Raw genomic sequence first — 15,514 nt, 5'->3', positions numbered from 1 at the left:
TCAATCACAGATCCTAAAGCTTAACTAGATTTGCTAACAGACATCAGAAAGTATTCACACCCCTTAACTTTCCCCACATTTTGTTGTGATATAGCATGACTTTAAAATGGACTAAATTAAGATGTTCTGTCACTGATCTACACACTAAACCCCATAATGTCAAAGTGGAATTATGTTTTTAGAAACGTTTATCCCTTTGTTATGGCAAGCCTATAAGTGCAAGAATAAAAATGTGGTTAACATGATTTTTTTTATTGACTACCCCATCTCTCTACCCCACACATACAATTATCTGTAAAATCCCTCAATCGAGTAGTGAATTTCAAGCACATATTCAACCACAAAGACCAGGGTGGTTTTTCAATGCCTCATAAAGGAGGGCACCGAATAATACACAACATGACCAAAAGTATGTGGACACCTGCTAGTCGAACATCTCATTTCAAAATCATCGGCATTAATATGGAGTTGGTCCTCCCTTTGCTGCTATAACAACCTCCACCCTTCTGGGAAGGCTTTCCACTAGATGTTGGAACATTGCTGCGGGGACTTGCTTCCATTCTGCAACAAGAGCATTAGTGAGGTCGGGCAGTCATGTTGGGCGATTATGACTGGCTCGCAGTCAGCATTCCAATTCATCCCAAAGCTGACTGATGGAGTTGAGGTCAGGGCTCTGTGCAGGTTAGTCAAGTTAATCCACACCAATCTCGACAAATAATTTCTGTATGGACCTTGATTTGTGCACGGGGGCATTGTCATGCTGAAACAGGGAAGGGCCTTCCCCAAAGCACGAAATTGTCTAGAATGTCATTTATTGCTGTAGCATTAAGATTTCCTATCACTGGAACTAACGGGCCTTGCCCGAACCATGAAAAACAGCACCAGACCTTTATTCCTCCTCCACGAAACTTTACACTTGGCACTTTGCATTCAGGCAGGTAGCGTTCTCCTGGCATCTGCCAAACTCAGATTCGTCCGTTGGGCTGCGAGCACACAGCACACGTTTACACTGCTCGAGTCCAATGGCAGAGTGCTTTACACCACTCCAGCAGACGCTTGGCATTGCGCATGGTGATCTTAAGCTTATGTGCGGCTGCTCGGCCATGAAACCAATTTCATGAAGCTCCCGAAGAACAGTTATTGTGCTGACGTTGCTTCCAGAGGCAGTTTGAAACTCAGTAGTGAGTGTTGCAACCGAGGACAAATTATTTTTACGCGCTGCGCGCTTTAGCACTCAGTTGTCCCGTTCTGTGAGCTTGCCGTTGTTGTGCCTAGACATTTCCACTTCACTTTCCGCTGCCCCTATAATCGCCAAGCCTGTCTCTTCTCTCTGGGGAGGTTCCAATTTATTCGAAGGCAGCCAGCATTCGTCCTTTATTTAAAGGTGGAGATCAAGCTGATCCTAACTGTTATAGGCCTATTTCTATTGTGCCCTGTCTATCAAAAGTGATGGAAAAATTTGTCAAAATCAACTCACTGGATTTCTTGATGTCTATTCTCTCTGGTATGCAATCTGGTTTCCGCTCAGGTTATGGATGTGTCACTGCAACCTTAAAGGTCCTCAAAATGTCGTCATTCTCCTAGATTCTATACAATGTTGTGCTGCTATTTTTATGGACTTGGCCAAAGCTTTTGATACGGTATACCATTCCATTCTTGTGGACTGGCTAAGGAGTATTGGTGTCACTGAGAGGTCTTTGGCCTGGTTTGCTAACTACCTCTCTCAAAGAGTGCACTGTATAATGTCAGAACATCTGCTGTCTCAGCCACTGCCTGTCACCAAGGGTGTACCCCAAGGCATGATCCTAGACCCCATGCTCTTTACAATTTACATCAACAACAGCTCAGGCAGTAGGATGCTCTCACACCCATTTATATGCAGATGATACAGTCTTATACTCAGCTGGACCCTCCCCAGATTTTGTGTTAAACGCTCTACAACAAAGTATTCTTAGTGTCCAACAAGCTTTCTCTACCCTTAACCTTGTTCTGAACACCTCCAAAACAAAGGTCATGTGGTTTGGTAGGAAGAATGCCCCTTGTCCCGCAGGTGTTATTACTACCTCTGAGGTTTTAGAGCTTGAGGTAGTCACCTTATACAAGTACTTGGGAGTATGGTTAGATGGTACACTATCCTTCTCTCAGCACATATCAAAGCTGTAGGCTAAAGTTCAATCTAGACTTGGTTTCCTCTATCTTAATCGCTCCTCTTTCACCCCAGCTACCAAACTAACCCTGATTTAGATGACCATCCTACCCATGCTAGGTTACAGAGACTAAATGTATAGATCAGCAGGTAAGGGTGCTCTCGAGCAGCTAGATGTTCTTTACCATTTGGCCATCAGATTTGCCAGCAATGCTCCTTATAGGACACATCACTGCAATCTATACTCTTCTGTAAACTGGTCATCTCTGTATACCCGCCACAAGACCCACTGATTGATGCTTATTTACAAAACCCTCTTAGGCCTCACTCCTCCCTATCCGAGATATCTACTGCAGCCCTCATCCTCCACATACAATACCCGTTCTGCCAGTCACATTCTGTTAAAGGTCCCCAAAGCATCCCTTGGTCGCTCGTCTTTTCACTTCACTGCAGCGAGAACGAGCTGCAACAAACACTCAACTAGACCATTTTACCTCAATCTCCCCATTCAAAGACTCATTCATGGACACTCTTACTGACAGTTGTGGCTGATTTAAGTGATGTTATGTTGCCTTCTTGTCCTTTGTGATGTTGTCTATGCCCAATAATGTTTGTACCATGTTTTGTGCTGCTGCCATGTTGTGTTGCTACCATGTTGTAGTGTTGTCTCTTGTCGTGATGTGTGTTTTGTCCTATATTTGTATTTAATTTATTTTTAGGCCTTTTGCCTTTTAGTAGGCCCTCATAGTAAATAAGAATTTGTTCTTAACTTACTCGCCTAGTTAAATAAAGGTTAAATAAAAATAAAAACAATAACAGCACATTCAGTTGACCGTGGACAGCTCTAGCAGGGCAGACATTTGACGAACTGACTTGTTGGAAAGGTGGCATCCTATAACGGTGACACATGGAAATTCACTGCAGTAAGGCCATTCTACTGTCAATGTTTCTCTATGGAGATTGCATGGCTGTGTGCTCGATTGTATACACCTATCAGCAACGGGTGAGGCTGAAATAGCAAATGCAGATGCTGAATATCCCTTTGAGCATGGTGAAGTTATTAATTAGGCTTCAGATCCTGTCCTTCCTAACTCAGCTGCCGGAAAGAAAATAAACTGTTCAGGGATTTCACCATGAGACCAATAGTGATTTTAAAACACTTACAGAGTTTAATAGTTGTGATGAGAAAACTGAGGATTGTTCAACAATATTGTAGCTACTCCACAATACTAACCTCAATGACAGAGTGAAAAGAAGAAGGCATGTGCAACGTAAAAATATTCCATAACATGCAACCTGTTTGAAACAAGGTAAAACTGCAAAAAATGTGTCAAAGAAATGAACTTTTAGTCCTGAATACAAAGTGTTATGTTTGGGGCAAATCCAACACATCACTGAGTACCACTCGTCATATTTTCAAGCATGATGGTGTCTGTATCATCTTATGGGTATGTTTGTCAGCGGCAAGGACTAGGGATTGTTTTTTGATAAATAGAAACGGAATACAACTAAGTACAGGCAAAATCCTAGAGGAAAATCTGGTTCAGTCTCCATTCCAACAGACACAGGGAGAAAAATTCCCCTTTCAGCAGAACAATAACCTAAAACACAAGGCCATATCTACACTGTAGTCTACAATGACGTTGAATGATCCTGAGTGATCTACTTACAGTTTTGACTTAAAATGTCTTGAAAATCTAGGGCAAGACTTGAAAATGGCTTTCTAACAATAATCAACAACCAACTTGACAGAGCTTGAAGAATTTCAAAAATAAATAAATAAATATTTATTTTTATATACTTTCCAAAGGCACTGTATGTGTCCTTGGCTCGGCTCTCAGGGTTGGCATGCTAACCAAGCTAGCTCCTGTAGCTTTTTTTTCTGTCAACATTTTATTTTGCGTCAGCTAGCCAAGCTAGCTCCTGTAGCTTTTTTATTTTTGTCAACATTTTATTTTGCCTTAACTAGCATAGATAGCCAATCTAGCTCCTGTAGCTTTTTTTTCCTGTCAATTTTGCGTTAGCTAGCATAGATAGCCAATCTAGCTCCTGTAGCTTTTTTTTCTGTCAACATTTTATTTTGCGTCAGCTAGCCAAACTAGTTCCTGTAGCTTTTTTTGTCAACATTTTATTTTGCGTTAGCTAGCATAGATAGCCAAACTAGCATAAATAGCTTCACTCGCTGTCAACAATCTAATTGATTTTGTCAGATCAATATGTATGCACTTTATTATCTATTAGGGCACTGGATGATCTAGTCAATATCATAATCATTGACTATCTTCCCTGACAACTGACCTTTCTGTTTGTTAGCAACCTGCCTCGTCTTCCTGTTGTTAACAACCTCAACCGCTGTGTTTAGAGGTCTAGTTGTCATGACTACATCATCACAGGATCATCACAGGATGACACGCATACCTAATGAAGGATGTTACCTTGTAGCTGTAATTTAGTCCCAGAGTAGGAGACCACTGACTTCATCCACACTTCACATTGAACAGTTTTCCTCATTTTCATACAATATACACCTGCTTGGGGTTGTTACATTCCCAAACAAATAGATACAATTCTAGTTTCTTTCCCAAAATTTCTAAGAATATTCCTGGAATTAGAAGAAATTAGCAGGATTTCCAGAATTCTCCAACCATGATATCCTTAAATCCTTGGAATTTTTAGGGAAATTACAGGAATTTGTAACCCTAAACATACAGAGACCATTCTAAATGGTCTACTCACCACTGTAGGTGATGATCCTGATGGTGGAGTCCCCCTCTCCAAAGCGTGTGATGGGGGTGAGGCGCACCTCGTAGGCCGCAGGCTTGATGAGCTCTGTCAGGTTGTGTGTGTTCAGCTCTCCCTTGGTGATGGTTCCATCCACGGGGATCTCCTGCTCCCACCACCTCTGGAGCCCCGTCTGGAGGGGAGGACACATGACAACAGTTAGAATTACACAAATGAACATACTTAACACACACACACGCCACTCTCACCACACACGCCACTCTCACCACACACACACACACACACACACACACACACACACACACACACACACACACACACACACACACACACACACACACACACACACACACACACACACACACACACACACACACACACACACACACAGTGTAAAGAATACTATGAGACTCCCACATTCCGGTGATTCAAACCAGCGTTGCCTTCATACACAGAGAAGAAAAGTGAGCACAGGTTGAAACAGATTGAATTGGAATGAGTCTCGTGTCATGAATGTAGTCTACAAATCTCTACAGGGGAAGGGGGCATGACCGGTAGTGATGCATCCTCAAGACTTCTTGCCTTTTCATTCTCATCCTTACCAACAGCCTCTTATCAAACATGGTCATATTTGAAGTTTCCCTCTAACCATGGTCCATATGCTTCTCTATGCATCGCATCACACAGACCGTGCCCCTGCCTTAAAAGAGACTAACCGTAAACGGAATATTCCCCATCACATCTTTAGACGTTGCTCTTTCAGGTGATGATCAAATTTAAGTCATCCTCACACGGCTCCTGCTATTCATGCCTGGTGATACAATTGCAACGTGGCTTTGAACCAGTGTGGAATTCAAAGAGGCAAGTGATGCATTGCACATTCATTGGGAACCATGAAAGGGCTTGAGCATGAGAGAGAATAAGGGAAAAAGGGATGTATTTTCTTCTAGAGGATCAGTTAGGATAGCAGAGACCTGGAAAAGAGAATGGTAACAGCTCCTGCATCACAAATAGTCACCATATGCCATTGTGAATGTGTGTTGCCAGGATAGAGAGGAAGGGAGAGTGAGACTAGGGGGAGAAGCGATGGATGAGTTTCTAAGGATGCGCAGTGTGTGTGTGTGTGTGTGTGTGTGTGTGTGTGTGTGTGTGTGTGTGTGTGTGTGTGTGTGTGTGTGTGTGTGTGTGTGTGTGTGTGTGTGTGTGTGTGTGTGTGTGTGTGTGTGTGTGTGTGTGTGTGTGTATTTGTGGGTGTGTGTGTTTGGTAAGCCAGTGCCAATTAAGTAATTAACCAGTGTGTGTCTGCTGTGTAATTACCAACTAAGAGTTAGGTTCACAGGTAAATAGCTCTGGTTTTGTCTGTTATTTATAATTGTAGACAGGCTGTAACAGTTCGCCCTTTCATTTCCGCTATACCACAGAGTCCAAAAGGCACCTCTGCTAATTTGCATGAATTGGAAGGTTTTGGAGATGAGTTTGATGAAGTGTGTGTGTGTCTGTGTGTGTGTGCATACAATATGAGTGCATGCAAGTATCCATGCATGTGCGTGTGCGTGAATGATGAAGTGTGTACAATGCTGTTAGGGGCAGATGGAGGCCTTAAATGCCAATCTTGGCTCCAGAACCACTTTGCCTCAAACTCTGACTGAACAAATGGAAGCTGATGACTCCATCTTTCCACCATCAGGGAACAGAATTGTCTTTTAAATAGTTAATTAAATCTATAATTGCTCATTACAGAAGCCTTTTACTATTTTAATGTGATTTGCAACAGTGCATCTCTGTTTAACTTCTTTAGGTTTGGCACTTCTGTTTTATTCTCCCATTATTGTTTGTTTGACTTGATGCAATTATCCTTTTCTGCGTGTAACTCATTACCTTTCACTCCTAGTGTTTCTTCACAGGGAGTCAGACAGAGGCAGAGTGCCATATCACATCTAAATTCAGTAGATTGCAGCAACAGTTTGTGGGATTTCTATGGTACCTGTAAGAACCAGAGAAGTTGATCAAAGAGACGGGTGCAGAGTCAAACGCAGGACTAATCAAAGTGGCTTTCAACATTAGGAGAGAGAGAACGAGAGAGAAGAGGGAGAGAGAGATGCAGGAGGAGGGAAGGAGAGAGAGAGAGAGACAGAAAGAGAGGGGGAGGGGGAGACACAGAGAGAGATTGATTGGCTACATGTAATTAGTCTGCTGCTATTGATCTGTGCTGCTCCTCGCCCCGCTCACTGATCCAACACTGACTGACAGATCAATTGACTGAGGAGGAGGAGGCGCGAGAGAGAGAGAGAGAGAGAGAGAGAGAGAGAGAGAGAGAGAGAGAGAGAGAGAGAGAGAGAGAGAGAGAGAGAGAGAGAGAGAGAGAGAGAGAGAGAGAGAGAGAGAGAGAGAGAGAGAGAGAGAGAGAGAGAAAGAGAGAAGAGAGAGAGAAAGAGAGAAAGAGAGAAAGAGAGAAAGAGAGAAAGAGAGAAAGAGAGAAAGAGAGAAAGAGAGAAGAGGAAGAAGGAAGAGGCTGTAATTTCTTCATTGCAACGCATGAGAGAAGGAGGGAAAGAAAGAGAGAAAGAGAGAGTAAAAAGGATAAGGCTGTCATTGCAGCGTGAGGATGCTTCAGGAGGGAAGAAGGCTGGAACAAGAGAGAGAAAAAGAAGGCGAGAGACAGAGAGTAGACATAGAAAGGCTGCCTTGTCTTTGCAGTGGGCTGACATGGAAGTAGAGTGTTCAGAAGTGAAGTCCACAGACAGACAGCAGCCATGACTGCCAAGGTGGGCCGTGATCCTGCTCTGTGCTTCTCCTCGCTCCTATACGCTCGTTCCTTTCAACTAGGGCCTCACACTCTCTTTCCTCGACCCAACCGGCCTGTTCTACCTGTCCGCCTGTCTGTCGGTCTGTCTTTCACACCAGGCCCCAGACAATAACAGAGAGCCATCCATTATAGAGGCATAAAACACACTAGCCCTCAGTATTAATTCAAAGGCAGCGGCGAAGGGGAAATGATAATGATTATGTGGGAATGGAGGGGGAACATAACAGAACAGGCGTAGTGTTAGCTGCTCTGCTCATGGCTATAAATAGCAGATAGAGCTGAGGAGTGGTCCATGTGCCAACGCTTTCATTACTGCACCACTGTCTCAGCTCACTCCGCTCAGCATCCTACCGGGGGTATCTAAGCATTTATTTATTTATGAAGGAGGGAAACACTCCTCCTCCTTCCTTCCTCTCACTCTCCCTCTCTCTCTTGTTCCCTCTCTCCTCCTTACTCATTCATGTTCCATCGCTATCTCAATCGCAAAGAGCGATGAAAACAGAATGCTCATTGCGAAGGAAGAAAAGTGGAAAAGAAAAAGGGTCAAGATTCAATCATTTCTTGGCAGATGAAACATGAAGGAGAGGCTCACCTTCAAGGTAAACGTTACCGATGGGCCCCCTCTTAACTCCCCTAAAGCATAATACCTCCTGTATCTAAGACAACAGCAGGTAGGGAGGCCTGGGATACACAGCCTAGTTGAGATGCACTCCACTACCTTGGGCGGAAAAAAAGGGTAAAAGAAAATGAATTCTCGCAAACAACGATTTTCTGCTTTGCCAGGTAGGAAATAAAAAACAAAAGCAAGAGAGAGCACACAGGCGGGACTATTTCCTTGCCTTTTCTTTTTCTCTCCAAACAACAGCTAAATAGATTATAATGTTAATGTGATTGCGGAATTACTGTCGGCCCATTTTAGCACCAGCCCAGAACTAATCTGTGAAATTGTGAAGAGGACCAGTTGATTTCCAGCGAAGGGAGAGTAAATGTGTCTTCCTGGCAAGCTCTCGAAAACCAGCCTGCCTGACAAGCAGGTAGCCGGCGTACCATTGGCTCCCACGGCGAATGAACGAATCACATGAATGCAACCAAATTCATTAACAAACAAGCCGACTGAAATTGTTGACAGAAAAATCCTTGAGGTACAGAAACAAGCCCGGTTTTAATGTGTTTTTCAAGCGTAAATGCCGTACGGGGTGTAGTAGGAAACAAAATGGAATTATACTATTTATTGAAGTATACCTACAGCTATTAGACTCGGTATTAGACTCACTCAATGTGAGGACGTCAGTTCAGAAGGCTTAACCGTCGCCTGTAATGCAGTGGCTCTGAATAAGAGCTTCCACTTAACCAATAAAAGCTAACAAATACTATAGCATATTTCCCTGTAATCGTTGTGGTTAATGTAATCAAGACTGCCATGAACAACATTCTCAGACCGTCAACAGACAGACAGGATCATGCAGAGACCTACAGTAGCGTACATTTCTACATTATGTTTCTGTAGGTTGTGAAAGTCAATGCCTGCTGTGACCAAAGGGAGGGTGCCACTTTGTCCCAGTAGGGGGTTATGGGTACAACGAAAGAGACCACAAAAAGTGGCATCAAGCCTCAGTTTAACGATGCTACCAACGTGTTAATGTGATAAAATTAGGTGACGCAACAGATGCCGTTGAAAAAGGGGGACTATTGTCTTTCACTATGATGAGAGAGAGAGAGAGAGAGAGAGAGAGAGAGAGAGAGAGAGAGAGAGAGAGAGAGAGAGAGAGAGAGAGAGAGAGAGAGAGAGAGAGAGAGAGAGAGAGAGAGAGAGAGAGAGAGAGAGAGAGAGAGAGAGAGAGAGAGAGAGAGAGATAGATAGATAGATAGATAGATAGATAGATAGATAGATAGATAGATAGATAGATAGATAGATAGATAGATAGATAGATAGATAGATAGATAGATAGATAGATAGATAGAACTCCCGAGTAGTGCAGCAGTCTAAGGCACTGCATCTCAGTGCTTGGGGTGTCACTACTGACAAAATGGTTCGATTTCAGGCTGTATCACACCCGGCCGTAATTGGGAGTTCCATTGTCGGTGCACAATTGGCCCAGCGTCGTCCCTGTTTGGCCAAGGTAGGCCGTCATTGTAAATAACAATGTGTTCTTAACTGACTTGCCTAGTTAAAAAAAATAATATATATATATATATACGAATATAAAAAAATAAAAAAAACTGAAAAAATAAGAAATTGTGATCAGAAAAAAAGAGAGAGGAGGGATCAGTGGTAGTGGGAAGGAGAGAGAGATTGACAACCATAAATCAATGCTGACTGCCTGTCATCTGAAGCCTTCATCTGCAGGTAAACAGGACCAATGTCTGCCACTCCTTTCTCCACATGGTGCTCTCTCTCCACTGGGCCGATGAAGCTGTCCAAGGAGAACAATAACAAGCAAGCAATGCATAGAATATGGGTTGGGAGTATCTACAGAGAGTCTATGTCCCTGACTGGTTATTCTGATATTCCCTCTGTCATGTTCCTTTTCTGTCGTATGTAAGGCCTTTCTACACCCAGGGTTAGAGTTAGGATGCACACGCACGCACACACCTACCTGTCGTATGTAAGGCCTTTCTACACCCAGGGTTAGAGTTAGGATGCACACGCATGCACACACCTACCTGTCGTATGTAAGGCCTTTCTACACCCAGGGTTAGAGTCAGGATGCACACGCACGCACACACCTACCTGTCGTATGTAAGGCCTTTCTACACCCAGGGTTAGAGTTAGGATGCACACGCACGCACACACCTACCTGTCGTATGTAAGGCCTTTCTACACCCAGGGTTAGAGTTAGGATGCACACGCACGCACACACCTACCTGTCGTATGCCAAGGCGGTAGGCCACAATGCGGTCCACAGTGTTGGGATTCATCTGGGTCCACTGCAGTTTGAAGCCGTAGACTGTAGGTCGGTTCTGCCACAGAGGACTGTACGTGTCGTAGTAGAACTCTGGGGGATACGCCTTCCCTGTAAATAAAAAAACTATATTTAGGACTAATTCATCTTTGGTTTTTGCATTTTCCATTTTTGTTCAGCTTTACCTGCGGCATCGATGGAGTAAGGGAACCAATCCATATGTATCAGAGATACTGGATCAAGATAAATAAGGTCACATACTGCACAATATTTGCTATTTATTTTGGGGTTACCAAAATGCAAATATGTCATGTTGAGTATTATTCCACAAAATGTCTGCAAGGAATCAACCAGAAGGCTTGCCTCCAGCAGCCCTATATTTACCACAGTTAGATGAGGAGTCAGGGGTGTGAGTTCTTTTTTTTTTTACAGAAGTCTGTCAATCTTTCTCAGGTATTTTGTCAAGAAAGCTGTTTGATTTGATCGCCAGCCACATGGCCAACTGTGTTATTGTCAGGACAGAAACCTACTGTGTGTTCAGTACAGTGTCCTGAAGTGGGCTGCTTGACATATTCCATTTTTACAGAAGAGACAGAGAGCCAACAAAAATAAATTCCTCACAGGTCAAAAGTAAACACACTAATAGTTTTTTAAAATTTAAAGCACTCAAGAGGAGACTCTCTAAAGACAGTATAACACTCTTCTCGCTGAGACCAAAACAGGAAGCGGTTCATACAGTCGTATCTGTTGTAATTCAGTCTCCGGAAGCACAACAAAAAAGGGGAGGATTTCTAATGGCGATAGTCAAGACAGAGGCTAATGCTAACTCAAATAAAGTGATGCAGTGATCTGACAATATGAATATGAGACAGAGCAACTTGCTGATCTCTCCGGCAGCAAAGTCTATTAGAGCTGTCATGGCGGTTTACGTCAATGACTTATTAAGACTCTCTATGCAGACCCCCAGACACATTTAATGATCCCCAGAGTTAAGAGTTTAGTCCTGCAGGCTTGGGAGGGTCAGCCTATCAGTGCTCAGTCTGAAGAGTGTGAACCAATCAGTGGAGTTTATGCCCACAGGCTGGGAAGTGTGAACCAAATAGACCACAGCTCCATCAGGTGTCTGCCTGCCAGAAGGGCCATCATAGTGGAAAGAACTAAGGGACTGGGTGACTTTTTAAAAGAGAACAAAGGGTAAAAAGTTCACTGGGCAAATTTCTGTCTCACAACATCATGGCTTTAAGACTAGTGTTAGGAACAGAAGCACTTCCGTACACCGACGATGACATCAGCAAAATACAGTATGCGAACGTAATCAATATCATTTGATTTGATTTGTTGTCTTCTTCTGTATCCAACCCTTTCCATTTGGTTTAAATGAGCGAAGCTATTGCTTGAATTAGTTTAGAGACAGCAGGGGTTCAAACTGTACAGTTGAACCCAGTTCCTCCATTTGAATATAAAAATGGATTTTAGCAAACAAACCTATGCTACATTTTATCTCTGGGACCCTCAGGATGACAAATCAGAGCCAGATTACTGAATGGAAGTACATTACTTACCTTCAGAGGTGAATGTTTCAAACCAGTTGCCGTGATAAAAGTGTTTTGTTGTTGTGCACTTTCCTCAAACAATAGCAGGGTAGTTTATCACTGTAATAGCTACTATAAATTGGACAGTGCAGTTCGATTAACAATAATTTAAGTGTTCTGCCCATATAAGACATGTCTATGTCCTGGAAAGTTGGCTGTTGCTTACAACATCATTCTAGTCACATTAGCGCACATTAGCAACAACCATCCCGGTATATGGACACCGATCCTGTAAATGCTTAAGAGGTTAAACGTGTTTACCTTTATTTTAGAAGGAAGCCCTATAACATAACTCAACAAATCTGATTTAGCATCCAATAAATCAACTCAGAGGTTAAGCCTCTACTTTTACAATCAATCAATTCAGTTTCTGAAGAGAGGACTTCTAAAACCCATCAACAAAATACTGATAAAAAAAGGTTGTATACCACTTTGGGCGTAAATCAAGATTGACTGTTTCTTTCAGCCACTCACTAGTTTGATCAATTCTCATAATCACCTCAGATAATAAGTCACAATCTCTCCTGGACGTGTTTTGTCCTGAGTCCTATAGACAATAACTCAGGTTAATGAAGCTTTGCATTTGTTTGGACAGCCGAGTAAAGATCACAAGCCTCTACATGGATAAAGCTGTTTAAAATACAATATTCTAATCCACACAAAAAAACGCTCATTCATCAACAAGATAATATCATTTCCATAGAACAAGAGAAAGAAACCCAATGGGGCTAGAGCAGAACAATATTTGGGGAATGTGTTTTCAGTATTTTTACCATAAAAACCTGTTTGGATAAAGGAAGTGTATACTAATGGATTGAAATGTGCTATTTATCATGCTCTTTGTAACACAGTTTAGAATCCAGTCAAGTTTAGAATCCAGTCAAGTCATGAGATGCAAAAACAATTCATGGATTCCTAACCATCTCTTCTGTTCAGGGAAGTATATGCCGTTTTGCACTTGAGATACGTAACTAACCATCGCATAACTGTATTCTACAGTAGTCATCTTTCCAGTAAAAACAATTGTAGAGAAAATATCAAGAACTGAACTGAATACAATACGATTATACCTGACAGTTGTGAATTGAGCCCATGCTGGGGAATGCTACAGAAACTCCCAGGGACAAGTCACTCTCTTTGTCTCTGTCTCTCTCTCGTTCTCCCTCTCTTTCTCGTCAACTTAATTCCTGTTATTCTTTCTATGTTTTGTAGACATGTGACTTTCAAAGGTCATACACTTGTCACAGAAAACCACTCATTAATGTAATATGAAAAGTCAGCGTTGATCTGAGGGTCGAAAATGTTGTTTCTGTACAGGTTTTTGGGGTAGAAAAAGTAGCCTTTCTCCATCTACCCATGTTGCTCACTCACTCACTCACTCACTCACTCACTCACTCACTCACTCACTCACTCACTCACTCACTCACTCACTCACTCACTCACTCACTCACTCACTCACTCACTCACTCACTCACTCACTCACTCTCTCTACAATTGAAATAGACTGGAGCACGGAGCGACCAACCACAAAGCAAGCAAGGTCAAGCAATGCAAATGAAACAAAACCAAATTATTTTAATTACTAGAGGTCTATTTAGCTATCAATAGATTATATGCATGACTGGTATGGAATGAATACAAGCATTTCCCAAAGTCCTCTCACTTGTTGTGCATTATCAAGCTACTACATGATGGAACACCGTAGTAAACAATGGACTACTACAACATAACCACTTATACCGACCTGCCACCACCACTACCCATTTGATTTAAATGGATTATAAACATACTTATATTTATTTAGAAGCTGTCCAGCAGCCATATGCTAGTCTGTCTTTACCTCCCCTCCCCCCACAGACAGGTAATGTAGCTGAGACTTCATATGAACACACAACCTGCTCCAGTCACAAGGGTCATGAAGTAGCTAGATGTATGCTAATGACCGCGTTAACTGAATAACAATTTGGATCTATGAGTAAAACGATACATTCAGTTTAAATGTATTTTAATATTCATTGAAACCAAAAGAAATAGGAAAAAGTGACAAAACTAAATTATGTTAAACCCAAACTTCAGCAATGCGTGAAGAACAAAAGCTTGCTTTTGGAGTGAAATATTCCCAGTGTTTGCTCTGGTAGCAACAAACACCCAATGACATATTTGTTTTCCAGTGGCTTAACTGTACCCTAGCCTCAGTTTGGAGAAGGGTTCAAAGAAACACATACAAATGTGTTTCCCTCATGAGACTCAAACTCTGCTCCCCAAACATCACAGTGCTTTTGTCTAACAAATATGTCTCGACATAGAACATTATAATGTTACAGTCTGGCTTCTGATTACCAAGGGAAACGGAGATGGATGTGTTATTAATATCAAATGAGCTTTGGTTACAATTTCACTATTGTTATAATAACGGTTGAAGTAAAGACATATTTATAAGATATTTTAATTGTCACAATTTTTTTTATATATATATTTTTTTACATATAGTAATGACACTACGCTTCTTATACATATGCCTTCCGGGCTATCATAAAGGATTACATGTCACATGACTTTATATAACCTATACAGTATGCTTCTGTCCTTCAGGGCTGATCGATAGATAACACTATTCATATGCTCCCTGTTGGTTTCGACAGCACATCGTGTCACTCATCAGTGGCTATCCATCACTGTCAGACAGCAACACACTCAAAAATAATGGTACTAGTATAGCACCAGATAGGGTTTCTTTGGTTTGTAACCATAGCAGAACCCTTTTTGGTGCTACATAGAACCGTTTTTGAAGATTATATAGATGTAGGATCTCAATTTGATCCCTCGTTTGTTGCTGAGAATGTTCCTGTACAGCAGGAAATGCAAACCTGTAGTGTATTCGAGGTTGACCAAGGCAGTCCCGCTTTAAATGACGTTCAGCTTATAAAGGCGTCCTAAATCCTTCATAATGCCTTCATAAGCACTACATATGTGTGTCACAAAGCATCTATAACAGTATGTCATGCCTTATAAAGGGTTCATAAATGTGGCATAACTGTGTCACATAATCACCCATGTCAAATGTGACATAACCCACTATGTTGAACCTGATATGAACATGTGCTTTATCAAGGGTGACGTGTTGTGCTGAAAGGATGGCACACACTCTAAAGTGAAGTCACGTCTGTCACATTACTCCTAATCCCGTCTGCTGGACCAACACATCAAATTTGGCCTTCATCAGTTAGGATTAGGTTTAAATTACAATTTGTAAAAGATAAATTGTGGAAATGGGCAGGGTTTTGACATAATTATGACTTTGTCGCTGTGTTGACTAGTGATGACC

The 15,514-nt window shown here is 42.0% G+C and overlaps 1 protein-coding gene across 2 annotated transcripts in view; it reads right to left on the bottom strand.

Moving 5' to 3' along the window:
- The window catches only part of LOC123991686 (MAM domain-containing glycosylphosphatidylinositol anchor protein 2-like), a 371,078-nt gene that overhangs the window by 70,757 nt on the left and 284,807 nt on the right, over nucleotides 1-15,514 (bottom strand). For both annotated transcript variants that reach the window (XR_006830836.1, XM_046293334.1), the window contains exons 11-12: nucleotides 10,560-10,708; nucleotides 4,883-5,060 (exon numbers count right to left, since the gene is read on the bottom strand). Coding sequence is in view for 1 of the 2 variants with exons in the window: in XM_046293334.1 (XP_046149290.1) it covers nucleotides 4,883-5,060; nucleotides 10,560-10,708 (327 nt within the window). In the remaining variant the exon portion in view is untranslated. The remainder of the gene's footprint in view (nucleotides 1-4,882; nucleotides 5,061-10,559; nucleotides 10,709-15,514) is intronic.

The sequence above is a fragment of the Oncorhynchus gorbuscha genome, linkage group LG12 (assembly GCF_021184085.1).
Source record: "Oncorhynchus gorbuscha isolate QuinsamMale2020 ecotype Even-year linkage group LG12, OgorEven_v1.0, whole genome shotgun sequence".
Lineage (NCBI taxonomy): Eukaryota > Metazoa > Chordata > Actinopteri > Salmoniformes > Salmonidae > Oncorhynchus > Oncorhynchus gorbuscha.
The sequence above is the reverse complement of the archived record's forward strand: the minus strand, read 5'-3'. Positions and strand labels throughout refer to the sequence as shown.